The sequence below is a fragment of the Raphanus sativus genome, chromosome 2, assembly GCF_000801105.2.
Source record: "Raphanus sativus cultivar WK10039 chromosome 2, ASM80110v3, whole genome shotgun sequence".
NCBI lineage: Eukaryota > Viridiplantae > Streptophyta > Magnoliopsida > Brassicales > Brassicaceae > Raphanus > Raphanus sativus.
Genome location: NC_079512.1, coordinates 11,570,794 through 11,586,776, shown reverse-complemented (window position 1 = coordinate 11,586,776; position 15,983 = coordinate 11,570,794). Strand labels below are relative to the sequence as shown.

The window sequence follows — 15,983 nt, the reverse complement described above, 5'->3', positions numbered from 1 at the left end:
TTTTTGGATTTTGAGGATTAAGTATATTTGGATTTAAAAAAAAATTACATAATTAAAAAATGTACCCAAACTCGAACCTGAAATGAACATGCAATCCTTCGAACCAAATTCAAACCATATTCAAACAAAAAATTGTAAATATCCGAATCATATTTAAATTTTAACTCTAAACATCAAAATCTAAAATCTGAATATATTAACTAAATCCGAACAGATATTTGAATGCTCATCCTTAAAAAAATGTATGACATATTTTTTATTACAACTTAAAATAAATAATTTAATCAGTTATTTCATTTTGTGCATGGCATTTTTTATTACAACTTAAAATAAATAATTTAATCAGTTATTTCATTTTGCGCATGGCACAGATAACTACCTAGTATATTATTATCACAAGAAACAAGACTGAAGGTGTCGAGCAATTTGTACTCTATTATACAAAGGAATTCATAGAAACGGAAAATATATCGACAAAAAGCACCAGTACATGACAAATCACAACACCAATTTTAAAATAATTTGATATCCTTTTAAAGGTCTATACTTCCTGTTTTTTTCCCACTAGAATAATGAGAAAGTAAAAAAATAAGGCAAAGGTTACGAGACAATTAGTCCAAGAAAACTTTTGCCTATCTGAAAATAGAGAACTCTCTAGTAGTTCCCTTCACCCCTTTTTGATTCGATGCAACCATATTGAATCGACCGAGAGTTTTCGAACAAATTGTAAGATTAGGAAAAGAAACGATGAAGACCCCTATCGTTAGATCATATGTTAGGTCAAAAGTGCCGCGGCTGCGTTGGAATTGTGATCTTCACAACTCTTTTGTTCAAGCCGTTGAACAACTCGGTGGAGAACATAGTAAGCAGTTTCCTTTCTCTTCTAAAATTATTGTTACTAATTATCTCAAGAATGAAGAAATTTTTCAAATTCAATTTTTTCTAGTAAAAAAAAACAGTTCTCTAGTAAATTTTATCAACCATGGAAATTCTATTCTTGTGAGGTTATTGCTTTTAAATTCTTGTAGTAAAGACCCTCTTTGATTTCGTTTCACTCAAAATCAAGATATTTACAAATTTATTATCCTTCTGAAAAAATGCAGGAGCAACTCCTAAGATGGTTTTACAGTTAATGGATGTGAGAGGACTCACAATATCACATGTGAAGAGTCATCTCCAGGTCCTAACATAAATCATTATATCTGTATTTATGAACAGCATCATACTTTACAGATTTCTTTTTGTAAAAATCTTGCTTTTTAGATTTTAGTTTTGATATTGAACCATATCTCTTAGTTACTTTCCAACAGATGTATAGGAGCATGAAGTTGGAAGAATCCATGCAAGGTAAAAAAATATAATTTACATTTCAATCTAACATTATACGATGATGTAGGTGTATTGTATGTATTGGTTTAGGACGGCAGGAGCATGCATATATAATGATATTCAACATAATGCTTATATATATATATATATGTATGCATATATAAACACATGAAATATATGGCAGACGAGATATTAGCAAAGAGAAGTGTTAGAGTGACAGGACAAGTGACTTGGTGGCAGTTTCAACAGTACCTTCATAACTATCAACGTCTTCGAGGCAGTGCCAACCTTTTCCAAAATCAACCAAGGTATCGTCTAATTATTAATTAAAAGTTTGTTTATTAATATATACTACCTTTTTAACTTATTAATATATACTTCTGGGTTTAAATGAGAAACACAATTACATATGTATAAAATTTTCTATGAATTTATTGAAGGCAAGAAGACGAAATGTATGAGAAAATAATAACATTTGGAGAATCAAGTAATGGAATTAAAGACGCACCAAGTGAATATTTTACTTGCAAGTCTCTCTATGAATCTTCAAGGGTAAATTTTCGAAGCATTTTTTTGTCGCTGTATCGTTGATATACTACCAGATTGTTCTGTTAGTCATCAATAGTAAAATTTCTCTTATTACTATTTTAACATGCCATATATACATAGACAATTTCAACATGACATATATATACATATATAATTTCAACATGCCATATATATACACACACCACAATATATATTTTCAATTGTATTGCTTAATTATATATGGTTTATCGAAATTGTCTACTATGTTTATATACTTTTCTTTTTTTCAGAAGTATTTATTGAATATTTATTTATTTTTGTTAAATTAATGTTTTATTAGTTGATAACAGTATAATGCTTATGCAGTTTGTTCGTCTAGTATTGACATGGAGATAAAAGTGAAGCGTATTTAATTTCAATAAATTATTAATTAGAAAATAATGTTTTTTTGCAACAGTGGAAACAGGAAAAGGAATTTTTTTTTTGAAACTAACATGAAAAGGATTTTGATATCATCTTATCCAGCATTTGTCCTTCTCAGCTTACAAAAGTAGACATGTAAGTTTAGAAATAATTAGTTCTATACTTTTGCTTTGACAGGTCCGAGTTAGACGTAGAGCTGATGATGACAATGGTAAAATTGTTTGTGATACACGAGATGATGGTAATGTTGTTACTGTGTCACTAAACTCGATAAAAGCTTCCAAATGTGAAGAAGAATTGTCCCTTGAGCTCACTCTTGGTCTCAAGCCTTAAAACTGGAATTCGATGCAGAAACCGTCGGAATGTATCTTGTTTATGCATGTATTTAAATTATGTTTTTAATAATTTATGAATACAGTGAACACCATTGCATGCTGGTGTCTTTCTAATGAGATTTTAAACCGACGACTGTATGTCGTTTCTTTCCCTATATCATCTATGCGTTGTCAGTGGTAAACCAAAATAAACATTTACATGTCACCATTTCTTTCATGCCAAACGCTGTGGACTGCTGCTTGGAAGGCATACCTTATTATAAATAGCTTGGTCTGATCGAAGTTGGAATCTTTTTTCTTTTTGCTCAACTTCAACTTTCATTAGCCAAAGTAGTAGTACATGATTTTAACCAAAGAGGATTCAACCACATGCATTTACAAACAAAGTGATCTAATATCACCTAGAAACACATAGATGGATCTTACGCTAGCCGATCTTCTACTTTGTTGTAATTCTACCCACTGAGAAAAAGTATTCTCCACAGCTCGGAAAACACCGTCTCTTAGACCCCTAAAATCGACCACTCGAGTGAACAACGGAACATCCGGTGATAGACTATGAACTAATCGAAACTTAACACTCATGCGAAGTTGGAGTCTTTGATGATAGTTGTGATGATATTCCAATCCGTAGAGTAGTCATCATCGAGTAATCCCCTCATTAAGATATGAGTATTGTTTAAATACATTCACAATTGTATATGTTGCATCTGTGTGTCTTAAATCTCTGATGTACCAGTAAAATGCCCAGCACTCGTTCGGTATGCCTTTTCGGTTTAGGAAAATTACTATTTCTATTGGGAAAAGAAAATAGGGTTTTTGAGGCTGTATAAATATGGGTCTAAGGGTTTGTAAATTATTATCACATCATTAATAAGAAACTCTAAACGGGTATTTGCCTCAACACGTTTTCTTCTCTATTCTTTTTCTAACCTAAACGACGGCTGTTCACAACAGTATATATAATAGTTGAGTTTGATCTCTCTTAAAGGCGTCCACGTCTAGCAGTATGGGTCTTACTCAAAAAAAATATTATGTTCAAAACTTTTAATAGCTAGTATAGATTAATATCTAATAGATTTATCCAAGAAAGGGTAATATCAAATTTTCTTCGTCCTAGAAATTAAAGAAAATACTCAATTGAAATGTATTATTTTTTCTTAGTTCAGTAAACTTAGTTGAGAAAAAAATATACTCCCTCCGTTTTTGAAAGTAGAATTTTTTAGATTTTATTTTTGTTCCACAAAGATAGATTTTCTATTTTTAAGGTATTTTTGTATATTTTTGAGAAACATTAATTGTAAATATTTGAATTGCTTAAATTTTATTGGTAGATAGTTATTGGAAAGTGTGTAAAAAATAAATAATAAACTAAATTGCAAATATTTATTGTATTCTTAATAAACGTAAAAACTTCAGAAAATCTTACTTTCAGAAACAGAGGGAGTAGGGTTTTTCTCCATTGCTTCAGACAAATCTCGAAACACAAAGTAACCCTTTTTATTTTTGATTGCAGTTTCTCTTCCTTAATCTCTACATCTTCTCGTATTGAATCAATTCTCTATTAGTGGCCCGATTGGTAACTCCTCCGTTAACCCTCTTATATTTTTTTACTCTTCAGCGGCGGAACTCTTCAACTAAAAAAAACTCATCTTTTCATATACTTTATAACATCTCCTCGAAATTGGTCTCTCTACTGCCCTAGTTGCTCAAACCGGCCTCCGCCAATCAACCTTCAACTCCATCCTGCCTGGTCGTACTATTTAGTTTATTATCGGTCACCTCTTCCGTTTATGGGTTTAATATGAAAACGGTGTTGTAATAGAAGTAGACATATTTCGATTGTGGGATTATGAGAAACCTTTATGCTGAGCTTGAACTGGATTGATGGAGACTAAAAAGAGTTAAATGATTGTGGCTGGACCCGGTGAAAGGCCTACATACCCCCAAAAAGGATCAAGCTTATTGTAGTTCTACAACAAAGGATCAAAAATGCTTAGAAGAAAGCATTAGAAGAAAGCACGTGATGTTTTTCTCTAAAAAGTAAGAAAAGAGGTAAGAGATGGAAAAACGATCCTTCTCAAAGAATGAATACCTCTTTATTTATAGAAGGAAGATGTCTAGAACTTCCTAATGATCTCCCTTTAAATGGTATGAGCCCATTATCTTATGGGTTTTGTTGGGTGCAAAGCCCATATCCAACAGTAAGCTCTCAGTTCATTGAGAGAGATAAAGATGATCTTTACAAATTTTACGAAAAAGGTTTATAAAAAAATGGACTCAGTGCTATTTGTCCAAGTAAAAATGACTGTAAAGTGCATTTACTCTTTTAAACTCATGCATGGAAAGTAAACCCACGTGTGAGATTGAACTCACAAACAGAGAGTAAACTCACGCATGGAGAGTAAACTCACACACGGAGAGTAACTGCAGTCATGCATGGAGAGTAACCTCACCCTCACTAGGCAAGTGAAAACTCGTGCCCGAATGAAGTGAAAACTCGTGCCCGAATGAATACGCAACTTGGCTTTTTGTCATTTTTTTTTTGCTGAGTAAAAGTGGCTGCGAAGTGCATTTACTCGTTTTTTTAGTCCCAAAACGCAATTTGGCTTTTTTCATTTTTTTTTTTGACAAGTAAAAGTGACTTTGATATGCATTTACTTGTTTCTTTTTTTCGAGTGACAAAATGCAACTTGGCTTTTTGTCACTTTTTTGGACAAGTGAAAGTGACGAGTAACCGTGATTCACGAGTTTTTGTACACTCATTGTCTTGGAAAAGACGTGTTTTACTCGGCCTTGTGTTTGAGTTTTGATGTGTGGGCTGGCCCATCGAACAAAACTAACCGTTTGACGAGTTGATGCCTCTCTTCTTTTTACGAGTTGATGATTTGTTTGCTGGGCTTCAACTTTTGCTTCTTATTGTGAGGCCCAAGATATTTTTTTTGTCGATTTGTTGAGATGATAATCAATTATCGTCTAAGAGAGGTGCTGCTGAGCTGTTTTCCTCATGTCGTTGCCGAGAAGAAAGGCGTGACCAGCATGATTGTTGCTCGGCAGCTAGCAACCACCGATGATGAAGCTTGAACGGAGGCACATGAACCGGACTGTGAACTCTTGCGGAGCTTGTGCCGGATACGGTATGCTCGTCAAAGAGATCCCTGGAAGAAGCAAGGCCTTGTTTGAGAGCTTAGGTCGGCAAGACCATGACGGCTTGAATCTGAACTGTTTGAGTCGTCTCGTCTCCATTGTTCTCTCAGTTGTGCCGAGTAAAAGAGAAGCATGTTCTTCTCCTTGTCATGAAAGAATTCTTTCTTTCGCTAGTTCTCGGCTGATGATCTTTGTAGTCGAGGAGAAGGTGGTGAAGATAATACAGCCCAAAATGGGGTCGTCCAAATGGTTGATAGAGTTCAAATCGGATCAACCAAAGATGTGGCTGATTGGTCGTTAAGACTAGAATCTGACTTGATAATCTGAAACAAATGGAAGATGGATGGCATGCGGTTGATGATATGAATAAAACAGATAAAATAAACTAAAGAAAATGATAGATAAAACGGAATCAAGCTGCTGGATGTGTATCACTCTCACCTTGATCAAAAGATGGATTAAAATGGATTTGTGGATGAAGGTTTGATTGAATCTCTCAATCTGATGGGATGATGGATCGATGTGATTTTACAAACAAACTAGACTCACGAAATCAATAGAACAACAAAGAATCTCTCTTTGAATCCTAAAAATCGATATTTTATTCAAAAAACACTCTTTGATAAAAACTGAATAAACTTGTATTAACTTGGTGATTGAGGGTGGTTCTTTACAATGTCAACAATAATGAACAAAAGGTGTATGAATGCATGTGAATTCGAAAGCAAAATAAGTATATTTTAGATACAAGAAGCTTGGCCTCCACTTCTCCTTTTCCTTTGTCGTCCTTTTATAACTGTTTGAGGGACGATTGTAACGCTGACGTGGTTTTCGGCGTGTATCTGGTGCAATCAATGCCGTCTTTAGTGTTCTGATTTTCTTTGTCTTTTTTGTTGCCTTAATCAGGTCGTCATTGATTCTCCTCCGAGCTCGAGATAGATCCTCATTCTTGTTGGGCCTTTTGTCCTCTTGACGAGCCTTTGGACTATTAAGCAGAATTCTAGGACTGGGTTTGGAGTGGGGTGAATGAGTGGGGGTGATACCCTCCTCCAACAAACACTCTACTATCGATTATATCTGAATCACAATGAGAACATAACTCTTTGTTTTTGATCTAGCATGCTTTCAAGCAACATTATATGGCCTGTGGAGAGCAGAAACTCAAGAAGGCATGTAGAAATCCTAACTCCTTTATTACAAACAATCATGATAAGCAACTCGAAAACAGAGGATTGTCCATTAGGGCAATGAAGGATACGAACTAAGAGACTTGCCTCTCAAGATATTCTCCATTCATAGCTAATCAGCCGCAACACCATTTAGATATCTCATTTTAGTTATCAGATTATGAAATAAGAAGTCACACTTGCTGAAAAATGAGTATGAATAAATTTTACATTAGTGTCAAAGTAAGTTTAAAAAAAAAAACTTAGGAAATGTTGAATATTTATAGTTCACTCAAAACATCTTATAAATGAGGAAACAAAAGGGAGGCAATATCCGTTTTTAGATGGCATATACATTGTACATATTTTTTTTTTTTGAAGAGGTGCAATGTACATATCTTGAACAACTTTTTGATTCACTATATTATTATTCAACGAGAACTCAACTCCGTGAAGACATTACTCATTGACATTGTACCATCTTCAGATTGACATTGACTTCCACTCATAGCAGGAGCTTTAGGTAAAGGAATGATGGTAGTCTCACTGCCAAACCAAACTATTACCGAGCTCATAGTTGGTCTCTTTACTGCATTCTCTTGAACACACAATAAACCAATCTGGATCAACTTAATGATCTCGTTTATCGGGCGCTCCGTCAGTAAAGGATCAATTATAATCTCAGGCTTTCCTTCAACCCATCTCTTCCATGCCTGCACCCAAGAAAATACATGTTTTACATTTTCTACAGAGAGGTCTGTAAGATCCAAGAAAAAGGAGGAAATAAGCTTACATAAGCTGCAAGTCCTTCTCCTTGAAAGCTATTGTTTCTTTCCCCACATATCATCTCTAGAAGCATAACACCGAAGCTATATACATCAGATTTAGCTGAGATTTGTCCGTGATTCAGGTATTCAGGAGCCATATATCCACTGCATTTATGCAAAACAATTAATGAATATTCGACCCAAGATTGTCTAAAAGTCTATATCTTTATGTGTTTTCAAGGCTGGTAGATATATCTTACCGGGTTCCAGCTATTCGTCTTGTTTCAGCTCGAGTCTCATCAGGCTCGAACAACCTCGCGGTCCCAAAGTCTGCTACTTTAGGGTTCATCTCAGCATCTAACAGGATGTTGCTTGCTTTCAAGTCTCGGTGAATAATCTTCAGCTGAGAATCTTCATGAAGATAGAGAAGACCTCGAGCAATGCCTTCTATAATTCTGAATCTCACCTCCCAGGTAAGAAGTGAACGTCTCTCTTCATCTGCACAGTTAAAATAAACATTTTTTTATACAAGTTTCTAAGACTAATACAAAATGGTTCTTTCAAAGGCTCACCAAAGATAAAGTGGTCAAGACTTGAATTATGGACAAGCTCGTAGATAAGAATTTCTTCATCTCCTTCACTACAGAACCCAAGAAGCTTCACCAGATTCCTATGTTGTAGCCTTGTCAAGAGTGAAACCTCATTCTTAAACTCTATATCTCCTTGTCCTGAACCTTTAGCTAATCTCTTTACCGCTATCTCTTGCCCGTTTGGTAATATCCCCTGAAACCGGTTTTCAAGATATATTACCTATACAAAACCAAGACCAATCATTTATTATTACAAGAATGTTATTTATACCTTATGCACAGTACCAAATCCACCTTGGCCAAGCTTATTTTCAGACGAGAAGTCATCAGTAGCCGTCAAGATCATACTAAGATTAAACCGTAGCATAAATTGACCATCAGCTTCAGAGTACTCTGCACTACCAACTATAAGAAAAACAAAAATAAGTCTTTCTCTCTCTCTATTATAAGGTTGATTGAAGCAAGAAACAAGGTACACTTACTATTGTTTCCGTTGTTTGATCTTCTCCTCCCAGCAAAGAACTTTATGAGACCGATAAATACCAGAATATTTATCAAAGTAAGAACCACAAATACCGCTATGATTACCCAAGACCTTGTGCTTCTTCCTGAAAATTACTAACTCTTTTTAGTCTGTAAACCAATATATCATACTTACAAAGTTTAGCAGTTCTTGAACTTAATTGAAATACCTTTCTTTTCGGTTCCAGAGCTCCCCTTTTCCTGAGCCGGAGGTCTTGGAGGCGCAGGAACTCTAGTAACATTACCAAAAGCCCCATGGAACGTATAAAAATCCCACCTGAAAAAACAGCTCGGACGATTGACCTCGCCTCCTTGTCTTCCCCAAAACTGGTTTTTAAATAACGTCACGCATTCTCTTAAACATGTCTTGCAATCTTGAGAAGTTATGTCCGGTGTGCATTGCATCAGCATGTAAACATTTGGAAACTCGGTAAACTCGGCTTTTCGCGCACCAAAGTACTTACTTACGGAGGAAGTTTCAGTATCCGTGGCTGCCTCGACAGTCCCGTTAACCATCCCATCCCACTCTTGTTCGAAAATGGTCATGTTTTTAGATGTCTCAATACTAAGTGGACTTGGGTATATAATAGCAGGTCTAAGCTCGAGTTTCCCGAAAGTTGAGGGGTTTGAGGCACGTACAAGACAAGATACATTGTCTTCAACGTCTTTGTCCCACGTGAACGAATCCATGCGGTCTGGACAGTTCGTTTGTATACCCCGAAACGCGCTTTGGACACAGTTGGAACAAGCTTGCTGGTCGTAGCCTCTTTGGCAGAGGGCAAGAGCGTAAACTCTGTTGGAACTGTTGCCGAGTGAAGCGTTGTAGAATCCACCGTTGGCAATGACTTTATCAGCAAGGGTAGAGAAGATATCGTCCCTGTTCTGACGGAAGATGCTGCTAGCGTTGAAAAAGTTTCCGGCACACCCGACGGCGCTAACGACTTCGAGGTTTTGAAGGGCAAGAAGAAGAAAAGAAAAGAGAAAGATCATCAACGCAGAGCATTTCCTCATTTTTTTAGTATATCAACTTTTATTTTTCTTGTATTATTTCGTGATTGCCAATGCCAGGAAGTTATCGATTTTTAGAGCTCTGATATATTTATACCGATAATATGAGAAGACGTGTAATGCTTGACTTCCTAAGATCATCACCAACCAACTTGTGAGTTTATTAGAGTGAGTTTCTAATCTTTAAAATAACAATTTTTAACATATACCATTACATAAATTTTAAATTAACTACCTAGTACAGGACATACGACACTTGATATTTTATGAGTGAAATCTAATATTTGTGTAATTTTTAATTATTATTAATATTTTTGTCCTAGTCAAAGAAATGCTCACAAATCACAATCGTTGGTCGTCGGCGGCTTGAATATGATTTTTGTATGTTTTGTAGGGTCAGCTGCAATCTTGGGTCAATAATATATGGATGTGAACTGCAGTTAGAAACATTACTTAACAATTCTGATCCTGTGTTAATCATCTTCTTAATCAATTAGCTTCTTGTTTCACGTTCATCGAAGGCAAACTTCCTCACAGTGAATGAATCCCTGTTTCACAAAAAAAAAAAAGAATGAATCCCTTGATCTTATCATGTTCATGAGGTGAATCGTCAAAACTAAACAATAGAAATTTCATTTGGCCTGAGTGGACAATATCATTTTAATACTAGAATTCTTATGAGTTTGTAGAACCCAACAACTCTTTCCCGTTTACTCAAACTGATAGGATTGCAAAACCAAGATTGCATACTCTATCAATTTAGAGCATTCCGGTATGCAGGTTATTGTTGTCATTTTGCAGTGCAACCATTCATGTTCGTACCTAAATAGATGCTTTCAAGTTAAATGTCGATCGTAGCTAAGAAATTAATACATGTGCTATATCGGAGGCTCGGAGATAGTTGATTGGAGGATTTTGATAATGTAAGTTGGTTTATTGTCAATAATGTAAGCTGACTATTGTATATATGTATATTTTTTTGTCCTCCAACAACATACAATATGGTAGTTACGTTTTGTCATAATGTATATGTCCAAAACCTATGGGCTGTTTAGAAAAGGAATGTGTATTAATGTCATAGTTGCATGCAATTTAACGGAAGCACCCGTGGAACTACACCAGACAAAAATATAAAGAAGCAATAGGAAGCACCTTGTTACTTTCGTGGAAAACCAAAAGACTAAGACTTTTCTGTGATTTTTTCTTTAATTTTGTAAAAGGAAATTTCTGAGTATATATTTCATATTTTATATATTGTTTTAGTTCTTGCGTTTTTGTTTCTACTTTTATGGATCAGAAATTGAAATTTAATTTAAACCCTTTTTCAAAAAAAAAAAAAGAAATTGAAATTTAAGAAGTAGATTAAATGATAATAATCAAAACTTCTATTTCAGCTTCGTTCCATGTTTTCTACGACTTCACTTGTGATCCATTCCAACTTATCTTGAGTATTCTGAGTGGTTTTAACAACCCATTCCTGCAAAATTTGTTTAAAATATCTGTGGATATTTCAAGTAAGACAATACATCAAGCTAGTGCCGGATCCACGTTAGGAAATGGGATGTCCCATGACACCACTTGAATTTAATAGATACTAGATTTTGATCTGCATAACCACGCAGATGTAGATGTTATTTTCAGTTATATATATATATATATATATAAAAGATCATTAGTGATATACATTTTTAATAGTACTAATATATTTAAATTTTTATGCAACTATTTCAAATATAATAATCGTATAATTTTCATGTTGTAAAACAGTCACATGTATTCACTGTTTCTTGTTATATATTTATCTTATTGTATTTCAATTTACTTATTGTAAAACATAATATATGCATGAAACAACATATTTTAAAATTATTTTGTATGAAATTTATTCTCAATTTTGACATACTGACCTTCAAAGCCAAAATTATTTTTAGCAATATTTTTATGTTTATTCATTTTAGATAATATATAATTGTACGTACATAAGTGTAAGATATTTTAATTTATACATGTATTATATAGTTTACGAAGGTTAAGTCGTTACATAATCATATTATATTTTTAGCATACATATTTTATATTTATGAAAATATCATTTATATAATTTTATAAATTTAATGTAACTTTATCATTTTTAGTTCAATATAATAATTTATTTTAATTAGAATTATTATTATTATAAGATAGATAAAAATAATAATTTTATAAACGATAACTAAATATATATTAATACATAATAATAGTTCATTCCTAATTACGAAATTAGTTAAACTATTTGCATAAAATTTTTGAAATTAAGATTTTGTTAAAATATTTCTCAACAGATTTGTAAATTTTTAATATATATATATATATATATATATATATATATATTTTAAATGAAAAGATAACACGACTGAAGTAGTTTTTTTTTGTCACCAACAAAACAGACTTATGGAGATTCTGCAAACTAAACTGGTAGTTCCACATCCATATGGATAACAAACGACGATTTCTTTATTGCACTGCATGCTAGACTATCCGCCATTTTATTATGCGTGCATGGTATATGAACGAACTCTGAATTATTGAAACTTCTCTTCAAAGATGTAATGTTTTCTATATTACTTGCAAATCCTGGCCATTCTTCTGGTTTCAAAACCGTCTTCACCAACTCAGAACAATCCGTTGCAAATGTTAAAGAAAACTGAACGACTAAAGTAGTTACAAAGATGTTATATTATTAACATTAATGAAATACATGTTAATTTTTTATACATGTATGATATAGTTTGCTAATTTTAACCCGTGTTATGAACATATTATATTTTGAACAATAATACCTATGAAAATAAAATAAATAAATTTAAAATTATATAATTTTTATTAGCTCAATATAATAATTTCTCTTAATATGATTGATATGATTATATAATAGAGAAAAATAGGATATAAGTTATATTCTCATTTATAAAATAAATTAATGTATAATAATATTTGAAAACTAATTACGAAATTAGTGAAAATATTTACATATAATTTTTTGAAAAATAAGATTTTGTTAAAATCTTTTAAACAGATTTGATAGATTGTTTTAAATATATATATATATATATATATATATATATATATTTTTTTTTTTTTTTAAAGATATCAAAATATATTATGATTAAAATAGTTTAAAGGTTCTATATATTATTAGTCTTGATAACATACATTTAATTAATAAAATTTCTAAAAGATGGTCCAAATAAAAAAAAATACACATGAAAGAAACCATTACTTCAATTTAATAGATAAGATGTATTTTGTATGGATAAACATTGAAATATAGCTAGCTCAGTTGGTAAAGTACCTTTAGTGACATCCCTAAATCCAGTTTCAAGAACTCGACCTTTGGGACAACTTCACCATCCTGGGTATGGAGACTCTCAGGATCGAAGCAAGAAGGTAAGACATTGTCTGAAGTTCTTTGGTCTGAAAACATGATCAAGAACAACAAAGGAAGAGAAGGGGAGAGAAATTTTTTTCTACCTTAAGGGAAGTTCTTGGGGGAAGTAAACAAATAAACAATTTGAAAACTTACTCCACATATATATAGGAAAGAAAAAATTATCATCCACCTTCGGACTTTCAGTCATTAATGCCGCCTAATTTCCCTAACTTGATGAACCACACACAAGAACATCATTATTCTAATGAGCTGGAGGGTTAACTGTTGGGGCCACAATTGGTTACAACGGAATCAATGCTTAAGATTTCCCAACAAACATTTATTTTCTAAAACAGAAATAAAAATGTGGGAAACTAAAACTTCGTATAATAAAAAGAAATTATACTTCAAGTTCTCAGAAAATATTATTCAATTTCTAAGAAAACGACTCCCAGGCAACAAAACCAACTTTTGGATTGACCATATCCAACTCCCCGATCAGGCGAGTTGGATCAGCCAAGTCCAACTCGCCATCGGGCGAGTCGGATCAGCTCATCCAACTCGCCTGATGGCGTCCAACTCGTCCTACTCGCCATCAGGCCACCTGGATCTGCCCTGACCAGTTTCTCCTTTGGACTTTAATTGAATTGTCTCTTGTTTCGTCTCGACTGGAGTTATCGTTGAAACTTTATGATAAAATTACGAAGGCTCGTTTTCTAGTATAAATTCAAATCAATCGTATAAAACAATAACGGTCAACTTAACACCATAGTTATCTCGACTATACGATGGGTTTGCATTATTCCATAAAACCGACGTCGTACCGAAGGTGATTTTTAAAGAAATCGTAAAAAAACTTTAGTCAAAAATGGCCTGGAAAGGGCTAAAACGCGGCAAAAGTCCACTTGCAATTTTGAATATGAATTCCACCAAAACTACTATGACGGTTTATATGATATTCACAGAAAAAGATAAATGTCAAGTTTCAAAGGATAAACACGAAGATCGATGAAAAATGGAATGTTTCCGTGAAGCGGTAAGATCGACCAGGGGCAGAAAAAGAAAGGACAAACCGACCTAGAAGGAGTATATAAGGGATGCTAAGGAGTATATAGGAACTCGCCAACAGCTCTTGTGGCCGAGGCTTTAATTTTACCTGTTGTAAACGCTCATTACACAGTTTCTGAATAAGATCTTTCTTGCTTTCTTTCCGTTTTTATTGATTTATTACTTCGTCTGTCTACATTATCTTTTTTTTTTTTTCACTTTTTCACGTCTGTCTACATTATCTGATTGCTTATCGTTTGGCTTAGCAGAAATCCGAGATCTCAGGAAAAGTTAGGGTTTCTTGATTTTCCTTATTTTACGGAAATCTACAGTGCGAATTTTGGTTTCCACAACTACTAGCTTCATTTCCACCATAACCTCTCCATGTTGAAACCAAATATAGGATTGTGGTGTAAAACCGCAGTTTATTAAATGCTTCCATACAGTTTCACTACAGGCGGATTTTGAATTCGTGCACTTCCAACAATAGCATAACATCTTATCGCTTTTTTGCGTGATCGCTGTATAGCCGGCCCACTTGGTACATGAATGTCTGCAGCCCGCTAATAAATGCATCCATCACTATGCTGGTGGAATATTTTTGCTTATACATCTAACTTTGTGACTCGTAAATATTTCTACCATTGAACATTTTTGTTATTCGACTTTTTGGATTTTTTTTCCTTTGTTTTCTTTTGTGTGTTGTTTTGAATTGAGAATGGACATATATATATAGTAAATTATCGAGTGTTGTAGGTGAAGGTATAACAAAGAATATACAAGGAAATAATTTACTAGGGTTTTACAAGTCCTTAACATCCATTAATTTTACAACAACTTTCCAACGAAATTAGTTAGGTGAAGCTCACTAAAAACACATTTTCACCAAAAGTAACGGTAACAAGATTTGTCGTAAACACCTTGTAAATTTACAAGGACTTTACAATAAAATTTCTCTTTGCTCATAAGTTCATTGTAAAGTTACAATGTTATTTTTACGAAACAGTTTGCTTGTAATTTTACAACAAAGTTACGACAAAATTTAGTTTCCTCATAAAGTCGTTGTAAGTTACACGTAAATCTACGAGAAATATATTTCCTCGTAACTTTTTGTTTTTACGGGCATGTTTTCTTGTAGTGAATTGATAAAGTTGCTAAGTTTTACTGTTTATTCTTCATCTTGATGACTCTCAATGCTATATTTGGATTGACAACCTGAAATCTAGATCATATGATAATTGGTAGATGTTAAAGCATTATTTTCTGAATTCGCAAAGAAATTTGAGATTTTCGGATCTAGACATAGATAGCTTCTAGCCTGTTTTGGCAACTGTTTGACAGTAATTCTAAATTACTTGATTAATTTTCTTGGATCTAGCGCTCTTCCACCGCTTAAAACTGGGTATTTCCCACGAGAACTATCTTATAGCTTCAGATACCCACCAAGCTATGACCTCGTGCTATTCATCCATGAATTAAAAGTTACAAATCTATTTCTCTCCAAATGGATAAATCCAAACGTAATTACACATTAACTATCGATTAATTGTTTTAAATTAACCAACTCCTTTTAAATCAGCTAAACCAATGGAAATTCCAATTCTTCTTATTATTATTATTTTTCAACACCTTTCAATTCTTTTTTTAACGGTAAAAACCTTCTAATTCTTATTTTTAAATATTAATTCATAAAAATTTATCATCAACCAAAA

At 33.3% G+C, this 15,983-nt stretch overlaps 2 protein-coding genes across 2 annotated transcripts; one reads left to right on the top strand and one right to left on the bottom strand.

The window, feature by feature from the left end:
• The first annotated feature begins 747 nt into the window (after window positions 1–747).
• On the top strand, window positions 748–2,634 carry LOC108833936 (protein PHR1-LIKE 1-like). The gene is made up of 6 exons (XM_018607324.2): window positions 748–862; window positions 1,104–1,180; window positions 1,311–1,347; window positions 1,514–1,637; window positions 1,770–1,881; window positions 2,458–2,634. Exons 1-6 carry the CDS (start codon window positions 748–750, stop codon window positions 2,611–2,613), a joined length of 621 nt encoding a protein of 206 aa, XP_018462826.2. The 3' UTR covers window positions 2,614–2,634.
• Window positions 2,635–7,175: 4,541 nt separating this feature from the next.
• LOC108841227 (putative cysteine-rich receptor-like protein kinase 39) lies at window positions 7,176–9,869 on the bottom strand. The gene is made up of 7 exons (XM_018614008.2): window positions 8,978–9,869; window positions 8,768–8,893; window positions 8,557–8,690; window positions 8,268–8,478; window positions 7,956–8,193; window positions 7,722–7,860; window positions 7,176–7,641 (listed from the first exon to the last, which is right to left on the bottom strand). Exons 1-7 carry the CDS (start codon window positions 9,816–9,818, stop codon window positions 7,360–7,362), a joined length of 1,971 nt encoding a protein of 656 aa, XP_018469510.2. The 5' UTR covers window positions 9,819–9,869; the 3' UTR covers window positions 7,176–7,359.
• Between the last annotated feature and the right edge of the window lie 6,114 nt (window positions 9,870–15,983).